Genomic DNA, 19,109 nt, shown 5'->3' on the forward strand with positions numbered 1-19,109 from the left:
TTTGAAACAAAATGTGCACTTTAAGAACAGCTATTTTGCTAAAACACTTTATAAATGGCTTCAATTAAATTCTATTCTGTTATGCAATGCTATTTAAATGGTACATAAAAATTACATTATTACTCCCAAAAAGAATGTGTCATTTCATACAGCACATATCCCTCTTTCTGTGGTATCTTTCTCTCTCATAAAAAATAGTGAATTAATTTTCTTTTTCACTCAATCATTTGAAAAGTTAGACACTAGATTGCTTAAATCTTTTAAAATCTCAACCCAGTTTTCAATAGTGCCTATTCCCTAGCTGAGTGTGCAGTTGGATGTCTGAATATCACATGATATTGCTTCAGTTTGATAAACAAATAATCTAATCTGTATAAATAAAAATAATTGCTAGAAAAAAAAAATCTCTGAGGCTTCTCCCAGGAAGAATTTGAATAATATTAGACAATCACAGACACTAGGCTATCATTTTCTCCAATTGCAGGAACTTCCAATGTAACATCATAAGTGGGTTCTATGTTAAAATAGTTTTAAAAGACATTAAATTGTAGGTTAATGGGAAAGGAATGAGAATTGTATAGCTAATGTTTATTAATGGCTACTTAATAAATTTTCAATTTTTCTTGTCACATTTATTGTGAGAACCTGGTAATTTTCTCTTTAACTCCTTAACATGTCATCAGCTACAAGCATTACTCCTTTACACAAAGTGGTGTAAATGATGTAAAACTGATATTCCTGCTCAAAAAAGATGGGCTCCTATATTTCCAGCCAGTGTTTGACTGTGGGAATCTGAGCAGGGCATGCAGCCACTGCAGGAGGGTTACATGCTTCCTCTCTGTCTGAAACTGCAAACCATGCTATTTAATAAGCCTGTCATCTGTCATCTGACTCCATTGTCAGCCTCAAAGTCCAAACTAGTTTGTGCGCCTTGACTAGCAGCTAAAGACCACCAGTAACAGACTGGGTCTGCTGCTCTCTGTCAGCTGTGCCGATGACTCTAGCCCTGGAGCTCAGCTACCAGCAGCCAGAAGTAAGTGGAGAGCATAATCACTGATCATCTCTCTTATACCATAAGGGAATCCTGCCTCACTAATGAGGATTCCTTATTACTGCCAGGACCTCACTTTATGTAAACACAAGGACCTACTGCCCTTGGGTAAAAATCTGAATGATTTTTAGATTACTGGGGGACAGAAAAGAGAGAAAGGCCAAGAACACCTTCCTAAGCTAGAAGGAATTCTGGATAAATATTCCTCAAGTGTTTAAGCTCAACGTCTCTTCAAATTCACCTGCCATTTAAAAAGCATGATCTTCAGTAGCTGCTAATATGCATTTCCTATTTGGAGTGCTCATTCTCTTCCATGAAACAGTTTTTTCACCTGTACAGGAGTGTCTTTGTTCATTCTGCCCTAGTATTAAAAATATTCTCTTTAGGCTACTGCTTCCTATGTGTTAGAGGGCTTCAGCCAGTTTTCAGGCACTCGGCCCTAGGGGCTCTGCTCTCCAGTCAAAATTCAACCAGGAATCAGGAAACATGGCTGTGCCCTTTGCAAGGGTTACTCTAAGTCCTTATTCAAATTCCAGTGTTTGTAAAGTTCATCCTTTCTATACTCCTTTTCATCCTTTCTTTGACTGGTATTATTAGGAATGCATGTTGAAATATCTCCATGCTTCAAATGGGGACAAGACTCCAATTTCTGTCCCTCTCTTGCATGTTTCCCCAACCACACTGGAAAAACAAGCTATTTCCATTTCAGAGACACCTCTGGTTTATGCATGGTCCTCTGCCATACAATGACTATTCATAAGCCAGCTGAATTTTTTACCTGACCACCAAGGCACCAAAGAACACTCTCTAACCACATACTTGGTCAGACCCAAAGTTAGCACTAACTTTAACTCACAGGATGATTACCTGTGATGATAACTCAAAAATGAGTAAGCCCAGATGGCTCTTAGATGACCAGAGATCTGTCTGTGTTCAGAAAAGACACCAAGCACTGCACACGGCAGTCAAAAATTTGGTTGTCTTATTTTGGTAGTGGCAAAGTAATAAGCTCACCTGTCCATCCCACAGTCACTGAAAGCTGAATTTATTAGGGCTCAAGAAATATTTCTACAATCTGCTTCCTTTACTGCTACTTTACTAAACATATAGATATTTGCACATAAAGAAAAAACAGTTTATAATCAAACATGAATCAAAATAAAATTTAAGTATTCCTACTGAATGGCATGTTAATGGTAAGCTCATTTTTATAATTCCTTATCATGAGATGGAACTGAAGTGATTTGTTTAGCCTAAAAGCTATCATCTGTTTACCATCTATTTTTCACTAATTACCCCCCAAAGAGTACTGTTGCTTACAAGAATGCTTTAAACTGTCATTTTACTTACAAGCAGTAATTAAACATTTCCTTTCAATTGCCACAAAATACACAATCTCTTATTATTGTTCCTTTCAATTAGTGTAATTGAGAAATTAATTAAGTTATAGGGAGATTTCTGAATAGGATTTGTTTTCTTAGACTGTTCTTTATCTTCCAAAATTTTGCTTTTTACTGCTTTAAAAAGGGGAGTGAAGCAGCATGAAAACTGGGATCAGTTCCTCTCTTCACAGAGGCAATGACAGGACTCTGATTTAATGAAACAACAATCAGAGCCCCAAGGCATGAGAAGAAAAACATCTCTCCTCTGTGCTACTCTTGGTGAAACTGTATTCAAGTCTAAGGCAAGATGATTTTCTTTCTTATAGAGAAAGATACTGTAAAGATGACAACTTATTTAAAAATATCAGATATGCTGTAATAGTCTCCTTAGAGTTGTCAGTTTTGAAGTGAAATTTAATACCTATTCTGTCATCTTGTACAATAATTTTCCTTATCTTTTAAAAAACTTGAGTTTCTTTTTTTTCTTTTTTTTTTCCTTCCCCTTTTTTGAATTTACTTAGCCAGTAAGAAAGAATATACATTAAAATAAGTGCCTAGAGGGGAGGAGCAGGAGACAAAAGGAGTTATTCCCCAGACAAGCAGTCTAGGGAAGCAAAAAGGATCAGCTCATCTCTGCTGGGTCACTTCTTCACTTCAGTTCTGGTCACGAGCAGCATTTTGTGCAGCTCCAGGATCCACGATGGGGACATCTGGGCCTGGGCACCAAACACGCACTTGTCAATCACCTATCTCCTTTTCGATGTAAGTTTTTTAGGGATGTGTGTTAATTTTGTTTATCAGAAGCAGTGGTTTCCTCTGGCATGGGCTTCACCTCAACCCACTGATCCTGCTGCACAGAAACACTGCATAATGATAAATTCTGTGTCCCACAATGCCTGTAGCTAAATTGGCATGCTTAGTTGTCTTAGTTGTTAGCATCTCACCCACAGGAAATCCAGTTATTTCAAGAAGTAAACTGAAGTAGCAATTTAGAAAAGAAATATAGAAAAATGTGTAATTAGGTTGAAATTATGTAACTTTGTATCTACTGTTTAACAGTTGCAATGAAAAGAAGAAGAAAGCAAGTTTTATTAACAGTGTAATTGTTACATCTGCTTGGTGTTGTGCCAACAGCTATGCTAGTACTAGCAGCACCAGCACACACAAGACAGGGACACTGGCACAATACAGCTGCTGATCCTGGTAATTTTATCTCTGATAAAACCTAATTGTGGCTTCCCAGTTCCTTTCATATTAATTACTGAAAAATGCCAATTCATCAAAAAGAACTTTCTTTTTAAATGCACCCAGTTTCCCATTTTTCAGTTCCATGTCAAGATACTTGCAGGCCAGTAAGTTTATCTTACATGGGAAGGTCCGTTCAAAGCTAAAGGGAGAAACAAAGAGATTCTTCAGTAAGTAAAGCTGCTCTGTTAAAGGATGTATTGCTTTTCTTGACTTCTGATCAGAGACCCAAAACTGGTCTTCCCTCACTTCACAGCAATGTCTTAATGATGGGGAAATGGTTTTTCTAGGCTGGGCAGGGCATCTCCCAGTGTCTTTTCTGCTTGTCTATTACACGTGTATCAAGATAAAGACAGACAATTCTCTTTGTAAAGATATCCTTTGTAAGGATAAAAATATTGATGTAGATGATCACATTTCACCTTGCTTTTCCAAGAATGCATAATCACTTACATAGAATTAAGGTGGTGGGAAGCACAAAGAGTCATCCCATGCAGATGCTACTCATGAGGAAGAAAAGCCTGCACAGGGCCATTGGCTGCAACTCATCCACCTCCCTGCAGGCATTTCACACGTAAACACCTGAGTCAGTGCCAGACAAATGCAGAACTAAGATTTTTTTCAGACACATAGGGGCTTAATGGAGGCCAGACAATCTCTGCTCTGAACAGGTAACCTAATTAATACTATTATTACTTTATGAACTATTATTTAATATCTTCTGTGTGAAACCTTGTATATTTTATTTGAGCATAGAGCTAGATACTCTAGCATGACAAAAAGAGCCCTTCCATCTACAAATAAGACTTGAAGATCATACCTTATTTTTTTAGATAATCTAAGACTCTTTTTCAAACTGTTCAGGTCTCCAGCACCACCTAAAAGACTGAGTTTAACACACAGTATCACACAATATTCATGCATTCTTCACCAATAACTGCAGCAGTCTTGACAAACTGCTCTTCATCTTCATGTTCACAGCTGTTTTGTTTCATTTCTTTTTCTAAACTACCCATAATCTTCTTTTTCTTACCTTACTTTTTTATAGTCTTGAAGCATACACACTTCAGAGACATCCTTAGAGAAATAAATTTATGGGATCTGAATGCTTCTCTGATAAACGACAGCCATGGCAGGAAAGTAATATTCCAAACAACCTTTTGTACTTTCCTGAAGAGCATCATTATAGACTTGACGGTTCCAGAGGAATGACTGAGCAACAGGATGTATTCTCTTACATTCCAGAATTATGGAACTTATTCACTAGGTACAGAAAAAAACCCCTTCAATTTTTATTGACTTAAAGATAATTTTTTAATTAGAATAAAAATGAGGTATATATGAGAACTACAGGCTCTATTAGGAATGGAAAAGCCAATGAAACATTCTGCAAAGAAAAAATTTTAAGGCAATTTATAGCTTTCTTCAAAGAAATAGACAAATGATTCCTGTAATATGAAGGCGTAACTCAATGCATTGACCATCCAAATGCATCAAATCTTACACAAAGAGTAGGTCTTACTTTTTATTCTCCAAAGCAATGCAAAAAGTTCTTAGTAACAGTAGATTGCTTCCCACATCTTGATGGAGATTTAACTCTCAAATTAATATTGATACTGTGTTTCTGTGCTGAACATTTCTGCAGAAACATTAGGGAAGTCAATTCAGTATATTCAGCATAGCTGGGCTCATTCAAAAGTGAAGTCACAGAGCTGTAACTGTTAAAGAAAAAGAATGGAGCTTCTGTGAAATAACCTTTATTTTCTTTTCCACCTTTTTTCAGAACAAGAAGGAGAAATAGAAAGTGCTTAGAAGAAATGGGCAAAACACCTCTAAGATGCTATGGAAAAACTATCAAAGGCTAATAAAGGGTTCTTAAACAATTCTACAAACAATTCTAAAGTCCTAAGGATTCCTCATAGTTTCTTCCACTTAAAGAAATATGGTTCATGAAGTGCAGATTTATTTCTTCCCATCTTAAGTGCCTTAGAACCACTCCACTCAGCACCTGAAATTTACCTTAGAGTTGATCCTTTATTTCCAGAGCAAGAGAAGCAATTTGCGCTCTAGTGCCACTGGCTGTGAGTATGATAGTCTGCCATGTATACTGTTTTTCAGGCCCAATGGATAATTCACTTTTATTCAGAGCTAGTCCCCCAAACACCACTAGCAGCACTGACAACGGTGTCTCATGGAAAGGCTGCAGTGCAGGACCCCTGCTGAAACTGAGGAGGAACCTGCATAGCCCTGCCAAGGAGGGCTCTTCCTGGCAGGCAATGCAAAATGCTTGGTTTTGTTAAAAAAAAATTGGTTTTGAAAGGGGCTTTTTTTTTTTTTTTTTTTTTTTTTTTTTCATTTTTAAAGCATGAAATAGATAAATAAAAGATCACCTTTTCATTCTTCCAGAGATATTTGATCTAGACCACAAGGGAAACCTTGCAAAGAGAACAGCAGTGCACCCCCAATAGAGAAAGCTACACCTGGGCTATCTGAAAAACACAGGCAACGAGATGCTGAGGCATGAAAAACCTTTTCATTTGTATTTTGTTTTTAAACTGAATCTGAGAAAGACCTGGAAGAATTCAGAATGTCTTCCCAATAAATCAGTATATTTTGAAGCTGTGAAATTTTGAGCAATCATAATCAAATATAGCACAAGGGTCTGCAACGCTAATTCCTGAGAACTACAGAAACAAAATGTTGCTTCCACTAAAACTTCAGTGTTACATAAGAACCTCACTGTAGATAATAACTACCTAACAATTAGGTGGTAACCTAACAATTTTAAGGCAGCAACCACTTCAAGTATAAGCTGGCACTTCCTTCTGTTTTTCACAGCACAAATTGATGGCTGAAACAGAAGCTGTCTCTGCCACCCAGGAAGAGTATGTTTGAAATAGCGGATAATGTAAGTTACAATGTAAAACTTTATTTTGAGCAATTTTCTGCCTTTAGCCCTGGTGCGTCGCAGAATTCCAGGCTAACAGTCTGAGGAGTTGCCTTCAGCTGCTGCAGACAGAGATAGCTCATTTTCTCAGCCTGCCTGATTGATCCATCCTGTGCTCAGAACTGTACTACAAGTTTAAAAGCCACATGCAATAGGGCTTACACCTAATATTAATGGATATGCCACAGCACAGTGCTTTCATTATTCACTTTTCCCCCTTTCTTCTCCTTTTTCACATTATTCTATGCAGTTACATCACTGGACCCTCCCCAGGAAGCTCTAACTTTCTTGACATTAATTGATACTGAATAGTTTGGAAAATGAAACCTTTCTTTTCCTGCCATGGAAAGCATCTAAACCGTGCAAGTTTTAGATGAGTGTCCTGCCTTCTCCAAACCACACAAAATAGACTGGCTTTGTGGAGGGTTTTGAGGAAGAAGAGGACAAATGGTCTCTGCCAGATGCAGAGACTACCTTAGAAACAGACATGGGGACTGGGGGCTGGTAGACTGAGAATATATGAAAGAAAATAAAACTGAGATAAAAACAAGGAAGAGCTAAGGTTTATATAGTTCCAAATAATTTCTGGTTTTGGTACTATTTTGCAAGGTTATACTGTTCTCTACTATCTTAAATAATAAACTTTTGCAGAGCAAGAGCCTGTTTTTTAAATATTTTGCAAACAAATCTAAACCACAATCTTTCAGCAATAAAAAAGTATCTTTTAATTTCCTGAGTTACATATACTGTTGGTTTTATTGTGCTATCATTTTTCATGCAGAGTTACTCTCTGACTGTTATAGCTTTGTTTTGAAATCAATGGACCAATATAGTTCATCAGATTTTTAAATCTCTTTTTTCCCTTTTTATACTAGATTTCAGATTTTTTGCTAGCAACACTGCTTGAAGAGTAAATACTGTTCACTGCCTTACAGCTGCAGCTGATGAAGCAGGGATTATCAGATGCTATCTTGTCTCTGTTCACGCAACCCAAAACTTCCCGCCTGGCTGAACTGGGTAATGTGATATAGTAGTCAAGGTAATAATTCCATTGACCATCCTCACTTCAGTTCTCTTTTATTTGCACTGTCCACACATAGAAGCTGCTGTTCAAAGTGAGGGGATATGCAGGCGGAAATAGAAGGCTCATCTCTATCTCTTTGCCAAAAATTCAGAGTGTGTGTCAAATGACTTCCTAAATTCTTTCGGATGACATCATGTATTGCCCAATGAGAGGTTCTTGCTTAGCCATCAACAACTCCCTCAATACAAGCTCCTCTGTTGATCACAGCTCTTATCTAAAACAAGTCAACATCCTCTACCCCCTGGTGCAGTCCCTTCATCCTCACTTCCTCACATATTCTTTGGCTCCTGCCATTTCAAACTAGTTTTTCCTTGGAAAAACCATAGGAAAAAGCCTGAGATGCCTTTCCACTATCTCTGTTACAGTGGCCTTCTGTTACAGTCATCTTCTGAGGCTCTCTGCCTCAGTTTTCCTTTGTCAGCCTTTTTGGTTGCCTCTGGTGTCAGTGGTACTCCAGGCTGAGGTGGGGCCATGTCCATCCTCTGGTGCTGCCTGATGATGCCCAAATGGGCTGAACAACATCTATCGCTGTGCAGGAATAAAGCAGCAACAAAGACAGATGGACTCTTCAGCCAGGTGATCACCCACCTCTCTTGCTTACATTCCCTACAAAATCAGGGGAAACAAAGGCCTATGCCTTAAAAAAATGTTGAAAAATTAAAAGGGATTGGAAGTTATCCTACATAAGGGAATTAACTCCATAAATTCTAGTTACCAGCTCCTTCATATGTATAACAAGAAACACCCAAAGCCTTCACTTCTCACTTTAAAAACTTCTCAGTGTTTTCCTCAAAACTTTATAAAATTACTTTTACATATACATCAAATTCTGAAGTTAAGCTTTGCCTGAAGCAGGCATCCAGCGCTGCCCATAGTAAATGGCATCTCACCAACAAATATTTTGTCTAAAAGGAGATTGTATAGATACTTACCTGAAAATTACAGGTTCCTAACCCCAACCTTTGAAAACACAGCATTGTGAATTTTTATTTTAAAAGCCCTTTTATTATGCTTAGGTAACTAGCATTTAGGAAAATGATTTCTGAAGGTTTTTAAATTTTTTTCTTTTGGTAGCAGAAGATGTAAAAGGTAGGTCTAGTGTATTTTAGGAAAACAAATGGAGTCAAAGCATTTTACTCTACATTTATTACTGCTTGTCCTTTCTAATACATTTTTTTGAATTAGTGTTACAATATTTTTTCAAGGTTAGTAACCACTTGGATTAAACTGTTAATTTATCACACAAAACAATACAAAAGGGATTTTTAAAATACTCATTTGAAGGGAAAATATTTTGGTCATTCTGTTATCCTCTGCACTCCAAAGCATTTATAATTATTGAATGTCTTATTTATACAAATTATTATGTTCTCAAAGTATACATGCATTAATTACTCGCATATTGAGAAACAGGGTGAGGTTGGGAAAGAACTAGCATGTACAAGTCAATATAAAAATAATCAATCTTTATTTCTTCCCTTCTTCCCTAACAAGGTAAAGGAAAAAAACCCATAATCTTTCACAGAAAGGATTATATTCTCACTCCTAGTATTATTAGATAATATTGACTGTTATTTCCTTCTATCCATCTACAGGACATAAGCACAGTAATTCTAGTGCAACTTGGAAAATTGCTACCTGCTATAGCTATCTGGTGTGAATCACAGTTTTCTCTTGCCAAATTTGTAACTTTTGCTGTGTTTGAACAGAAAGTTTGAAGCCCAAAACTTAGTTCCTTGTTTTTTGTTTGTCTTTTTTTTTTTTTTTAGGTCTATTTAATATGGGAATCTATGGTAATTACTGTGGGAAGAAAGCAGGTTGTGTGTAAAATCTGACTCTAGAATAACTTCATGCCTTCACAGCTAATTTTATATAGTCATCATGAACACGGTTGCAATTGTAATGAGCTTGCTCTGCAGTTTCATATGGAAAACTGCTAGAAACCTAATCCATAATGCAAGACAGCAGAACGCTTTATAGGTAAATTATCCACAACACAGCAATAAATCAAAGACAGTCCCATCTGTCATTTTAGAAGCAGTGGGAGTCTATTACAGTTTGGCACAGGTATGATGCAGCCGGGTGGAGAGCACTTGGCTCGCACAGTACCTGCTGCCGGGAGGGACCAATCACCTTTTCAGAGATGAAAGGCAAAAATCACCAGCCCGATTACCCCAGCAAGAATGGCTGTAATGAGAAGCTGAAACACAATAATGAAGCATCAGGACAAAAGAGGAGAGCAGTCCAGTGAGAATGTTCTGACTAATTTATATTTCTCTCCAAAGTCTTGCCCTCAATCTAAACATCAATATTCAGTTGTAGAGAAAAAAAAAAAAAGTTTATTTTTTTTAATGTTGCATTATTACAGGTGAGTAATTTCTGATTTTTGACTGGGAGAGGGAATATATTCTTTTCCTAACTTTTTGCAATGCTATCTATCATTCTTTCCTGTTTCAAAAATTGTGAAGACCAATGTCAATATCACAAGTATGTGCAGCAAAAATCCAGGTAATCATTATAAACAGAAAACTGATAAAGATGAGAAAGAGAGAGCAAGTGATGGCAGTGAAGGCCTTAACATGACACAACAAATATTTTCATGCTCAGTGAATAAGCTTCTGCCTGCACAGCCCACACTAGTTCTCATGGCTGAGAACTGACATATTCATTTATATGTCAGTTGATTTCATGGTGGCCTGAATTATGCATCAAGTTAAAAGATGCATATAAATAAAAGGATTAATGTACCTACAAGTTCTATTATGTGCATGTTCTATCAAATAACAGGATGCATCCTGTGAAATAAAGTATCTGAAAAGATTTTTCTAAGATTCAGCTGTTTTTCCCCTTCCAGAATGTTTTCCCTTTCAGAATAGTGATACCAAATATCTTTTAATAGCTTGCTTTGTTCTACTAAATCTCATTGCTTTCTGCAAGGACCAATAAGGCTTACAGAAGCCAGGAGTACTACATTTGTCCATTTAGCAGTCTGTGACCTGATGTATGCGAAAACAGCATAAGATGACTCAGAAATAATCCTTATGGCAACACTTACAAACCCTTTTCTAACCATAAGACACCTTGGACTTCCAAATAAAATCACAAATCTGGGAATTATAACTACCAGAAACAATCCACCAATACTGTGGTGTGCAATGACTCTCAGCCATGCCTAAATATTTAGGGAATAATGAATTTTCTTGTTCACAATACTGCAATGACTACATGGCTTTTGATAAAATGAATACTTACTCCTGAGGTCCTGACATTGTACAAAACTGTTAGCAACTCTTGTACTTGATCCCTTGATAAAACACTTCAAATATTCTTTACTCTTTAAAATATTTCACTGTAGCCAAGCTGAATAGGATATATGTCTGTGAAAGCTGATGAGAATTTTCTAACAACCTGCAAAAGTAGAAGCTGTGAAAATGATTTGCTTTATTTTCCTGTTTTGTTTGGTTTTATTTTGGTTTTTTGGTCTTTTTTTTTGTTTTTTTTTTTCCTTTGGGGGGGGGTGGTTTTTGTTTGTTGGTTTCCAAGTAGGTCTGATTCCAGGATAAATGAAACCACCCTTCATTTTCCAAAATAAATAATTCCCTTGATGTGGCAAGTACATTGTACAGCACAGAAAATCCAAGATTTATCTTCCAAGTGGCTCACCTTCTTCAGCAGTGACATGGCATGACTTATTGCTAAAATTATGCTTTATAAATGAAAACAGGCTATTTTTAAGTAAAGAGTCACAGAACATTTTTGTGTTAGAGTATTGCCAGACTTTCTAAAAACTACTATCAGCATCAGAAAATCAAGACTTCCATTTTTAAAAACCATGTGTAAACATGAAAAGCTACGGAACTCAGAAATCAGTACTTAATGAGTACTTTACTACTCAGATGAGACCAGATCCAGGAATAACATTCTAGAACTCCACTATTGCAAATTCAGCTGTGTGTCTAAAATTCAGGTTCTGCAACTTGCCGTTTGAACATCTGTTCAATTTAAGAAAAAAAAATCCATAAAACTAAATTTTCAACAATTTTATGAATGGCATATAATATGTAGGCATTGGAAACTTCATCAGTTTCACTCTATTTCATCTGACACAAGTCCAGCATGGATATTTGTGTTTAGTTTAATAATATATACACCACAAGCTGGTGTTAGCCTAGCTAAATAGTGATGTGGTCTTGAGTTTGCTACAGCAGCTCCTTTCCTATGAATTTCCACCATGACCAGAAGAGCCTTTTCCCAGACACATGTGGATATACACAAATCCCTGATACTTACAGATGCCATAGTTACAAACATCAAAAATTTTCCAGAAATACTTCCTAAGAACTGAAGTAGTTCTAATGAACACACCAAGAACTTGGTACCTGCTTGAAACTCAAGAAAACATGGAAGCCATGTCTCCCGTTCCTCTTTAGGAAAATAGAGTTGTCATTGGCTGGATGAGTGGCTACCAAGTCTTGATTTACTCTGGCAGAGCCCCACCACTGCACCCTGTAACAACAGCTCAGAGAGGGAAGCTCAAAGAGGTGGCCCCTAGTTTTGGAAGGGAGGACCTCAGCTGTGTCACTGCCCAAGGTGAGGGAGTACACAGCCTCCTGGAGGGGCAGGGAAGTGGGAACATGTTCCATCCACAGCTCCCCCAAAGCACCCAAGGTGCTGCTACCTCTTGGAAAGCATGTCGGGTATCCCCCCATGGACTGCGAGGGCAATTCAGATATCCAAACTGCAGCGTGAGGGACACACCTGGAAAGCTGGGGCAAGGCCTCAAGCTGCAAAATCCAAAGCTGCCCTGCTGCCCTCATTCTGTTATTCCTTTTTAAAAGTTTCTTCTGATGCTTAAGAAATGAAAAATTGTCAATCTGAGCTCCAAATCCCAATGCTATCTATATAAAAATGCACAATATCATATAATTGTGTAATTGCTTACTACTTACAACTTACTGATTACTTTTAAATTAACTTTATATATAGTTATTACTTTTTTTCTGTAAAAAAGTACATTTAAATTCTTTTCTTCTTTTGAACTAGACTGATTTAACTGAAGACATACTAAACGGTCATAAATTAAGAGATAAAATAAAAGCAATATATGGGGTTAGAAGATGTCTATTGGGACATTGGAGACAGTTGTAATTTTTTTCCATTTCTTATAGGTATATGATTGAATTAAACATTTTCATGTCTCTCATATTACTTGCAATTGGCAAAAATGGTCTGATTATTTTTTCTTTTTTCAACACCTTGTGTGGTTTGAGTTCTATTAGACAATAAACAAAATATATAAAATGACAGCATAAGAAAAACTAAAATAAAATTAAATCATAACATCCCCAGCTAATACCTGGTATTTTATCAAACCAATTTAACATGGTTGAGACAATCTGTATGCCACTACAAATCTTGCCTCTAATAGCTTGTTGTTCCTCGATATTTTTTGCCTATGACAGGATGTAACAGAGAAAATATTAACCTATCTTCAATCAGGAAAATTCTTTGACACTCACAGCATTAGGCAAACATCTTCCTACTAGGAACTGCCAACATCTAAAGAAAGAAAAATTTAACTTATGATCTTCATCTCCTTGTCAAATGACTGTTCATTTTGCCTTCTTTGTTTCACACTAGATTGTTAACAACTTCAGCATATGCGTTTCTGGTTCTTCCAAATAAATGTCTTTGAAAAGTCAAAAATCTTTGAGATGTGCTGACTTTCTAGACATTACAAAATGTCAAAGGTGTTGTCACTTAGAATATTGCTCTTAGTTATTACTGCATTCCTCTTTGACTTACACCAAAGTCAGGAAGGAGAGAGTGCAAAGATGACATTGATTTGTTGATTTATTCAGTGCTTTTCTAAGGCAGAATGGTCCATCAAACTTTATTACTGTAAAGGGAATATGGATTAAGTATACCTGAATTGGACATCTCTCTCCTTTTTTATACAAGCCCTTCACTAATTGATACCAGGATCTGATGTATGTATTAAATCTCAGAGACTTTTTTTTCCCTGTGAGAACAGTTCCACTACTTCAGAGGAAAAAGGACTGAACTTTAGCAGAGTGAACAGAATGAATCACTGCATTCTTTTTTGTACCACTTCTCAGTGTACAAGTTTACTGTCCATCTCCTGCATCTGATGGCTTATAATTTTCTCTGATACATTTTGGTTTTGGCCTGTTAGAGTAAACCTGTGGAGCAATATTTGCTTCCTTAACATATTTTGATTTCTCTCAGCATGCGGCACTTGGCACAGATCAAATTCTTTGACAGAGTTTGACATTTGGCTTAATGAAATATTGTTCTTATCTTCCTGTGTGTAGTTCTTCCATTTTGAACTATGTTTGTTCTAGTTTTGCATGCCATGAGCTTTGGAAGGACCTAAATGAGAGAGATTTCAGCAAACACTTTATTTCTGGCTGCTTTCAGTGGGAGAAGGACCAGAAATTTCCTTTAATTGGTTGCATTCCACAGATCCATTTATTATGTTATTCGGAGAAGAATCAAATAACAACCTCTTTCTTACCTCCACTATCATTCTGTGTTGCCTAGCAATTCATATTAATTTCATTATTTCACATAATTCTTACAAGGAAATAAATGGAGCCAATAAATATACAACCCAAGATATATATGTCTAAAAGAAGAAGTTCATCCTGGCCCTTAAGCCTGAAAAAAAATCAGAGAAGTCTCCCTCTGATTTTTTAATTTCAGAAGAAAAAAAAAAGCAATACACTATGCAAAAATAGAGAATGGAATATATTAAAACTCTGCAATCTGTAGCTGGAATTTAATCTACCTTTCTCTCAAGTGCCAGATACATGAAATACAAAAAATTTTTATCTGCCTGTATTTTAGACAATATCGTAACAAAACGGGTACCACAAAATGGTCTTGAATGCCCAAGTATGTAGTTTGCAAAGTAAAGACAAATATAGAATACTCTTTAAGAATTTGTAGTAATGACTTATAATTCTTATGCTATATCAAAAATTCATTTTGAAATATTATGAAACTATGAAAAAGAAATGGTTAAGAATGTACAGACAAGTCTGTACAGCTGTTATTCCTGATAATATATATCAGGGTCTGGGGTCTCAGAAATCAGTAGAAAAAAATTCATTATTCAAGACATCTTTTTAGCCCTTAATAACCAGCATAAGAATAGATTCCAGAAAATAAGAAACATTTTTTCTAAAGCATAGAAACAGGCAATTTCTGGTGCCAATGCCACGCTATTCTTTACCTCAGAAGTCAGGAAACAAGTAAGAAGAAAAAAAAAGGAAAAATGAATGTATTGAAAATTGCAGGAGCTGAGAAATGCTGGATATTTCTATGCTAATATTTAACAAAGTGTGCACATAAAATGAGAGAAAAAATAAATAAACAATTGTGCGTGTGCATAAAATCAGAGAACGAATGAATAAACAAAAAGTTTTGTTTTCTCTTTTGCAAAAAGATGAGAAATGCAATACTGCTTGACTGCTACTGGGTTTTAATTTGCAAAACAAGTGCAAATGACACTGGCTTTACTCAGCACAGTTTAAAACACATGGATATTTTTAGACATGTACTATATTTCTGATGCTCAAAATATTGTGATATACTGCTGCAGCCAGCAAGATCTGAGGATAATGACTTACATGAGATTTCAGGTGAACAGTGACATTTCTTCCGATTTCTTAAATCTGTGTATATGTGTGTATGTATGTTGTCCGTAGCCTGTAATGCAACTGCAGTCATACTTCATGTCCATGGTTATGAGATTTCTGTCCCACAGCTTTCTAGAAATGTCCCATTTGGATAGAATTACTTTCCTTCTTGTTCACAGAACAGACCAAATGAGCCAGTTGAGTTAGGTAACTTACCAGGATTAGCCCTTTGACATTATACTGAGATGGTTCACAAGGTCACTGACAGAATTCATTTGGTTTTAATGATCATCTCCACTCTCTTTCTAAACCTCTTATTCTCACTTATATTTTATGACAGTACAGTGTGTGAAATTTCTTGCTGGCAAACTTGTTTTGAACAGCTGTTTGGCAGCCACAAGCTAATTTTTCTGTCACTGAACTTAGAGTTTATCTTACCTCTTTCTGTCTCTCACATATTGAACCCATGATCTGGATGCAATTTGAGCTTAACAAAACTTTATATAAACCCTTCTTCACCCACACATTCTCATTTCCTCCCTCTTTGCTTCTTTGTAAAGAAAATCCCCCAGTCCATCCTACTCTTTTTTTTTCCCTCTTTCTTGCTCAGCAAATTCAGGTCATTCCCCTTCCTCTCAGCAGAGAGGGTCATCCTCTCAGCTATTCAGTCTCTGCCAGTTTTCTCCCTCAGGTTTGTGTTAGTTACATCATATCGTGATTTCTGCCCAGTTTGCCTTTCTGAACCTTGTTATGGACACATGCCAAATACTATTGCTCAGGCTGTTTTTCTTATTGCTGATGTGAACTTTGATTTCACTACTTTGGTGAGCTGACCTCTACCCTGGTATGGCTCTGCCAGTTCCCCATTTACTATAGTAATGAATTTTGCCATCTTTTAAGCACCTCAGTAATTCTGCACATTCTTTTTTTGTCCCTTACTGAGGTTCATTCTGATCCTTTCTTCCTTATGCCATCATTGCCAGCTATATCTTCCAGTTTCATGCCTTGATCCACACCTGTCTCTGATTTTTATTACACAACTGACAGTTTTAATTAGTACTTACTTCACAAAGATCCAATCCTGTACCCATTAATGTCTTTTTAATTCCAATCTTACACAGAAGAAAACTTTTACTTCCTTACCCATTAATGTCTTTTTAACTCCAATTTTTCACTGAATAAAACTTTTACTTCCTGCTTCATAAAGAACACTCTTCCACTAACCTTTCTCTACTTTTCCACCTTCGGCTTTTCACCACTTCCTTTTTGACCTTGGAGAGGACCTTACAGGTCATGGATTCACATGTAAACAATACTGTTACTAAGCAAATGAAGACCTCTTCTGAGCACTTCCCTGAGGAAGTTACAGACAAAACGAATTGATTTGGTCTGGTCCTCATTTAAAGGCCATTCTTTTGACATGTTCAAGGTGATCCCTGAACCGCACTCCAAAGGAATGACAGGGAATTGTAGACATGCCCAAGCTACCAATGTCAAGGTGCTGGTTCAAGTTACCTAGACTAAATACCTACAGAATGTAGCAAAGGGATACAAAGCTAGACTGAATCAAGGAATAGTTTTCACAGAAGAGTATAAAGGAACTTGAATATCAAGAACCAGCTGCTCTCTAAGCAAAGTGGGTTCCTGCAAAAATATACTGAGCTCATGGAGTGTTCTGAACTCCTCTGTGTTCAATGACATCTGCCACAGACTTCACGTGCTACTAGACCATTTCATGCAAAGAGTTAAAACACACCATTAATCCATTTCACAGCCTAAGGAGTTATGAGAAAACGAGTTACCTTTTCTTGGTATTGTCGTCGCGATGAATCCAGGGACTGGATGAGGGCAGTGGCATGACCAACAAACATGGCATAACAAGTAGCCCCCACAATCATACTCAGCATCGTTATCCAGAGGTCGGACATGCTGACGGGGGCGCGGGCTCCGTAACCAATGCAGAGCATGTGGCTCATGGCTTTGAAGAGTGCATATGAGTACTGCTTTCCCCAGGAATCGTTCTGCAGGAAAAGAGACAAGTGACTGAGCCTGCGAGCAGCTGGAAAGAAAATTGCATTTGTACCTGTTTAGTGGGATCATAGATTGCTGCCTCTGAAAGACTAGTCGGGTAATGTATCCTCTATGTTTGAGAAGAGATATTTCTTCTAAATTAACTGTTAGACAAAGTGTCAGAGATTCTGACAGATAATACTTATCACAGTGAAATGAAATAAAATTGACTATTTTAAACACATTATTATACTCTTAAATGTGGGTGCTATCCTAATTACAAGGAGACTAGAGGTCAATTTTATTCTACAACCCATGGCAGAGGGATTAGAAAAAGCTGAGTACTCAGACTTATCAAGCACAATAAGGTGATATTTTGTTTTAATATGCATGTACATATTCCTATAGCCCTAATTCTTTCTTTTTGGAATTGCCAATTTTAACACACAACCATATTTACCTTACTAGATTCCTTTCACTTTTCAAGGACAGAAAAAAAGAGTATTATTTATTGTAATGTTTGCTTAATCTGATTTTTTTGTGTGTTTGTAATATTGTGTTTATACTGGAATCATCTCAATTGAAAAGAGGTCTGTTTATTCTGCATCATACCAAACCTATGTTCATAGTCACAGTCTGTGAAAGTCAGCTCAAAAAAAAAAGGTGATGCCTAGGTCCTGCATTTCTGATGCGCTGCTACCCCCTCCCAGTCTCTCTGGTAGATAAGAAGGACATGACTTCTTGCTCATAAGATTTTAAAATTGCAAAGATGTGGGCAGCATCCTCCCTTCAGCTTTACATAAAGACAGTCAAAGGGGCTAGTCCCAGCAAAAAGCAGACACCTTAACACACTCCAAAAAGCCCTGGGACTCGTTGTCAGATTTTTCTGTTTTCCAAGCCAAAAGAATGAAACACGAACAAGGAGACAAAGAGTGCTTGCAGGCACACAGCACACATGAGAAAACACAGTATTTACCACAAAAATAACTGAGAACAAATTCAAAAATGAAGCAAAGAAGGAGAAACTAGAATGACAGGAGAAAGATTAGTCAGTTATATAGTATAGTGTTTAATATACAGGACCAAAAGTAACAAATTTGTTAACATAGATTTCCATATCAGCAGTAAGCATTTATATATAAAGTTTATGTATGACATAAAAATATTTGTGTCTGTCTTCTACCAACACAAGCTGTACTCAAATGCTCTAATTTCTCAAAGAGCTGCAAGCTTGCTCTCTTGCCATTTGAATGCCAAGGTTACTAACTACCCTTGTGCTTCACATCTATTAAAATGCTTTTTCTAGACCTCCTATTAGCCTAAATAACTGGTAACAGAAGATAAGCTGCCAATTGTTGTATTGTGGATGACATATTTAGTACTTATTCACTAATGTAATAATTTAAAAATCAATGGTTTATCTTTACTTAACCCTTGTTTCATGTTGTAAGTCAAATCTTTTCAGATTTGTGAGCTGTTGCTTTTCCACAAGTTAAAATTTTGTGTCACAAAACCAGCTAATGAATAGGTTTTGTGTTTCTACACCTAAAAAAGAAAAAAAAAAAGAAAAAAGAAAAAATATCTTAGATGGCTGGAAGCCAGGTAGGTTTCAGTGACTAATAAGGAAGTAAGTTTCCTATTGTTTCAGACCTTTAAAAATATTCAATAAATTAATGACTTGAAGAAACTTCCCCAAAAAATCTCCAGTTCAGGATTCAACTATTCA

The 19,109-nt window shown here is 36.7% G+C and overlaps 1 protein-coding gene across 1 annotated transcript in view; it reads right to left on the reverse strand.

Moving 5' to 3' along the window:
• The window catches only part of HCN1 (hyperpolarization activated cyclic nucleotide gated potassium channel 1), a 190,399-nt gene that overhangs the window by 46,128 nt on the left and 125,162 nt on the right, over positions 1-19,109 (reverse strand). Inside the window, exon 4 of the mRNA XM_041489316.1 lies at positions 17,176-17,394. Coding sequence (XP_041345250.1) covers positions 17,176-17,394 — 219 coding nt within the window. The remainder of the gene's footprint in view (positions 1-17,175; positions 17,395-19,109) is intronic.

This window comes from Pyrgilauda ruficollis, unplaced genomic scaffold (assembly GCF_017590135.1).
Source record: "Pyrgilauda ruficollis isolate IOZ18807 unplaced genomic scaffold, ASM1759013v1 scaffold92, whole genome shotgun sequence".
Taxonomy (NCBI): Eukaryota; Metazoa; Chordata; class Aves; order Passeriformes; family Passeridae; genus Pyrgilauda; species Pyrgilauda ruficollis.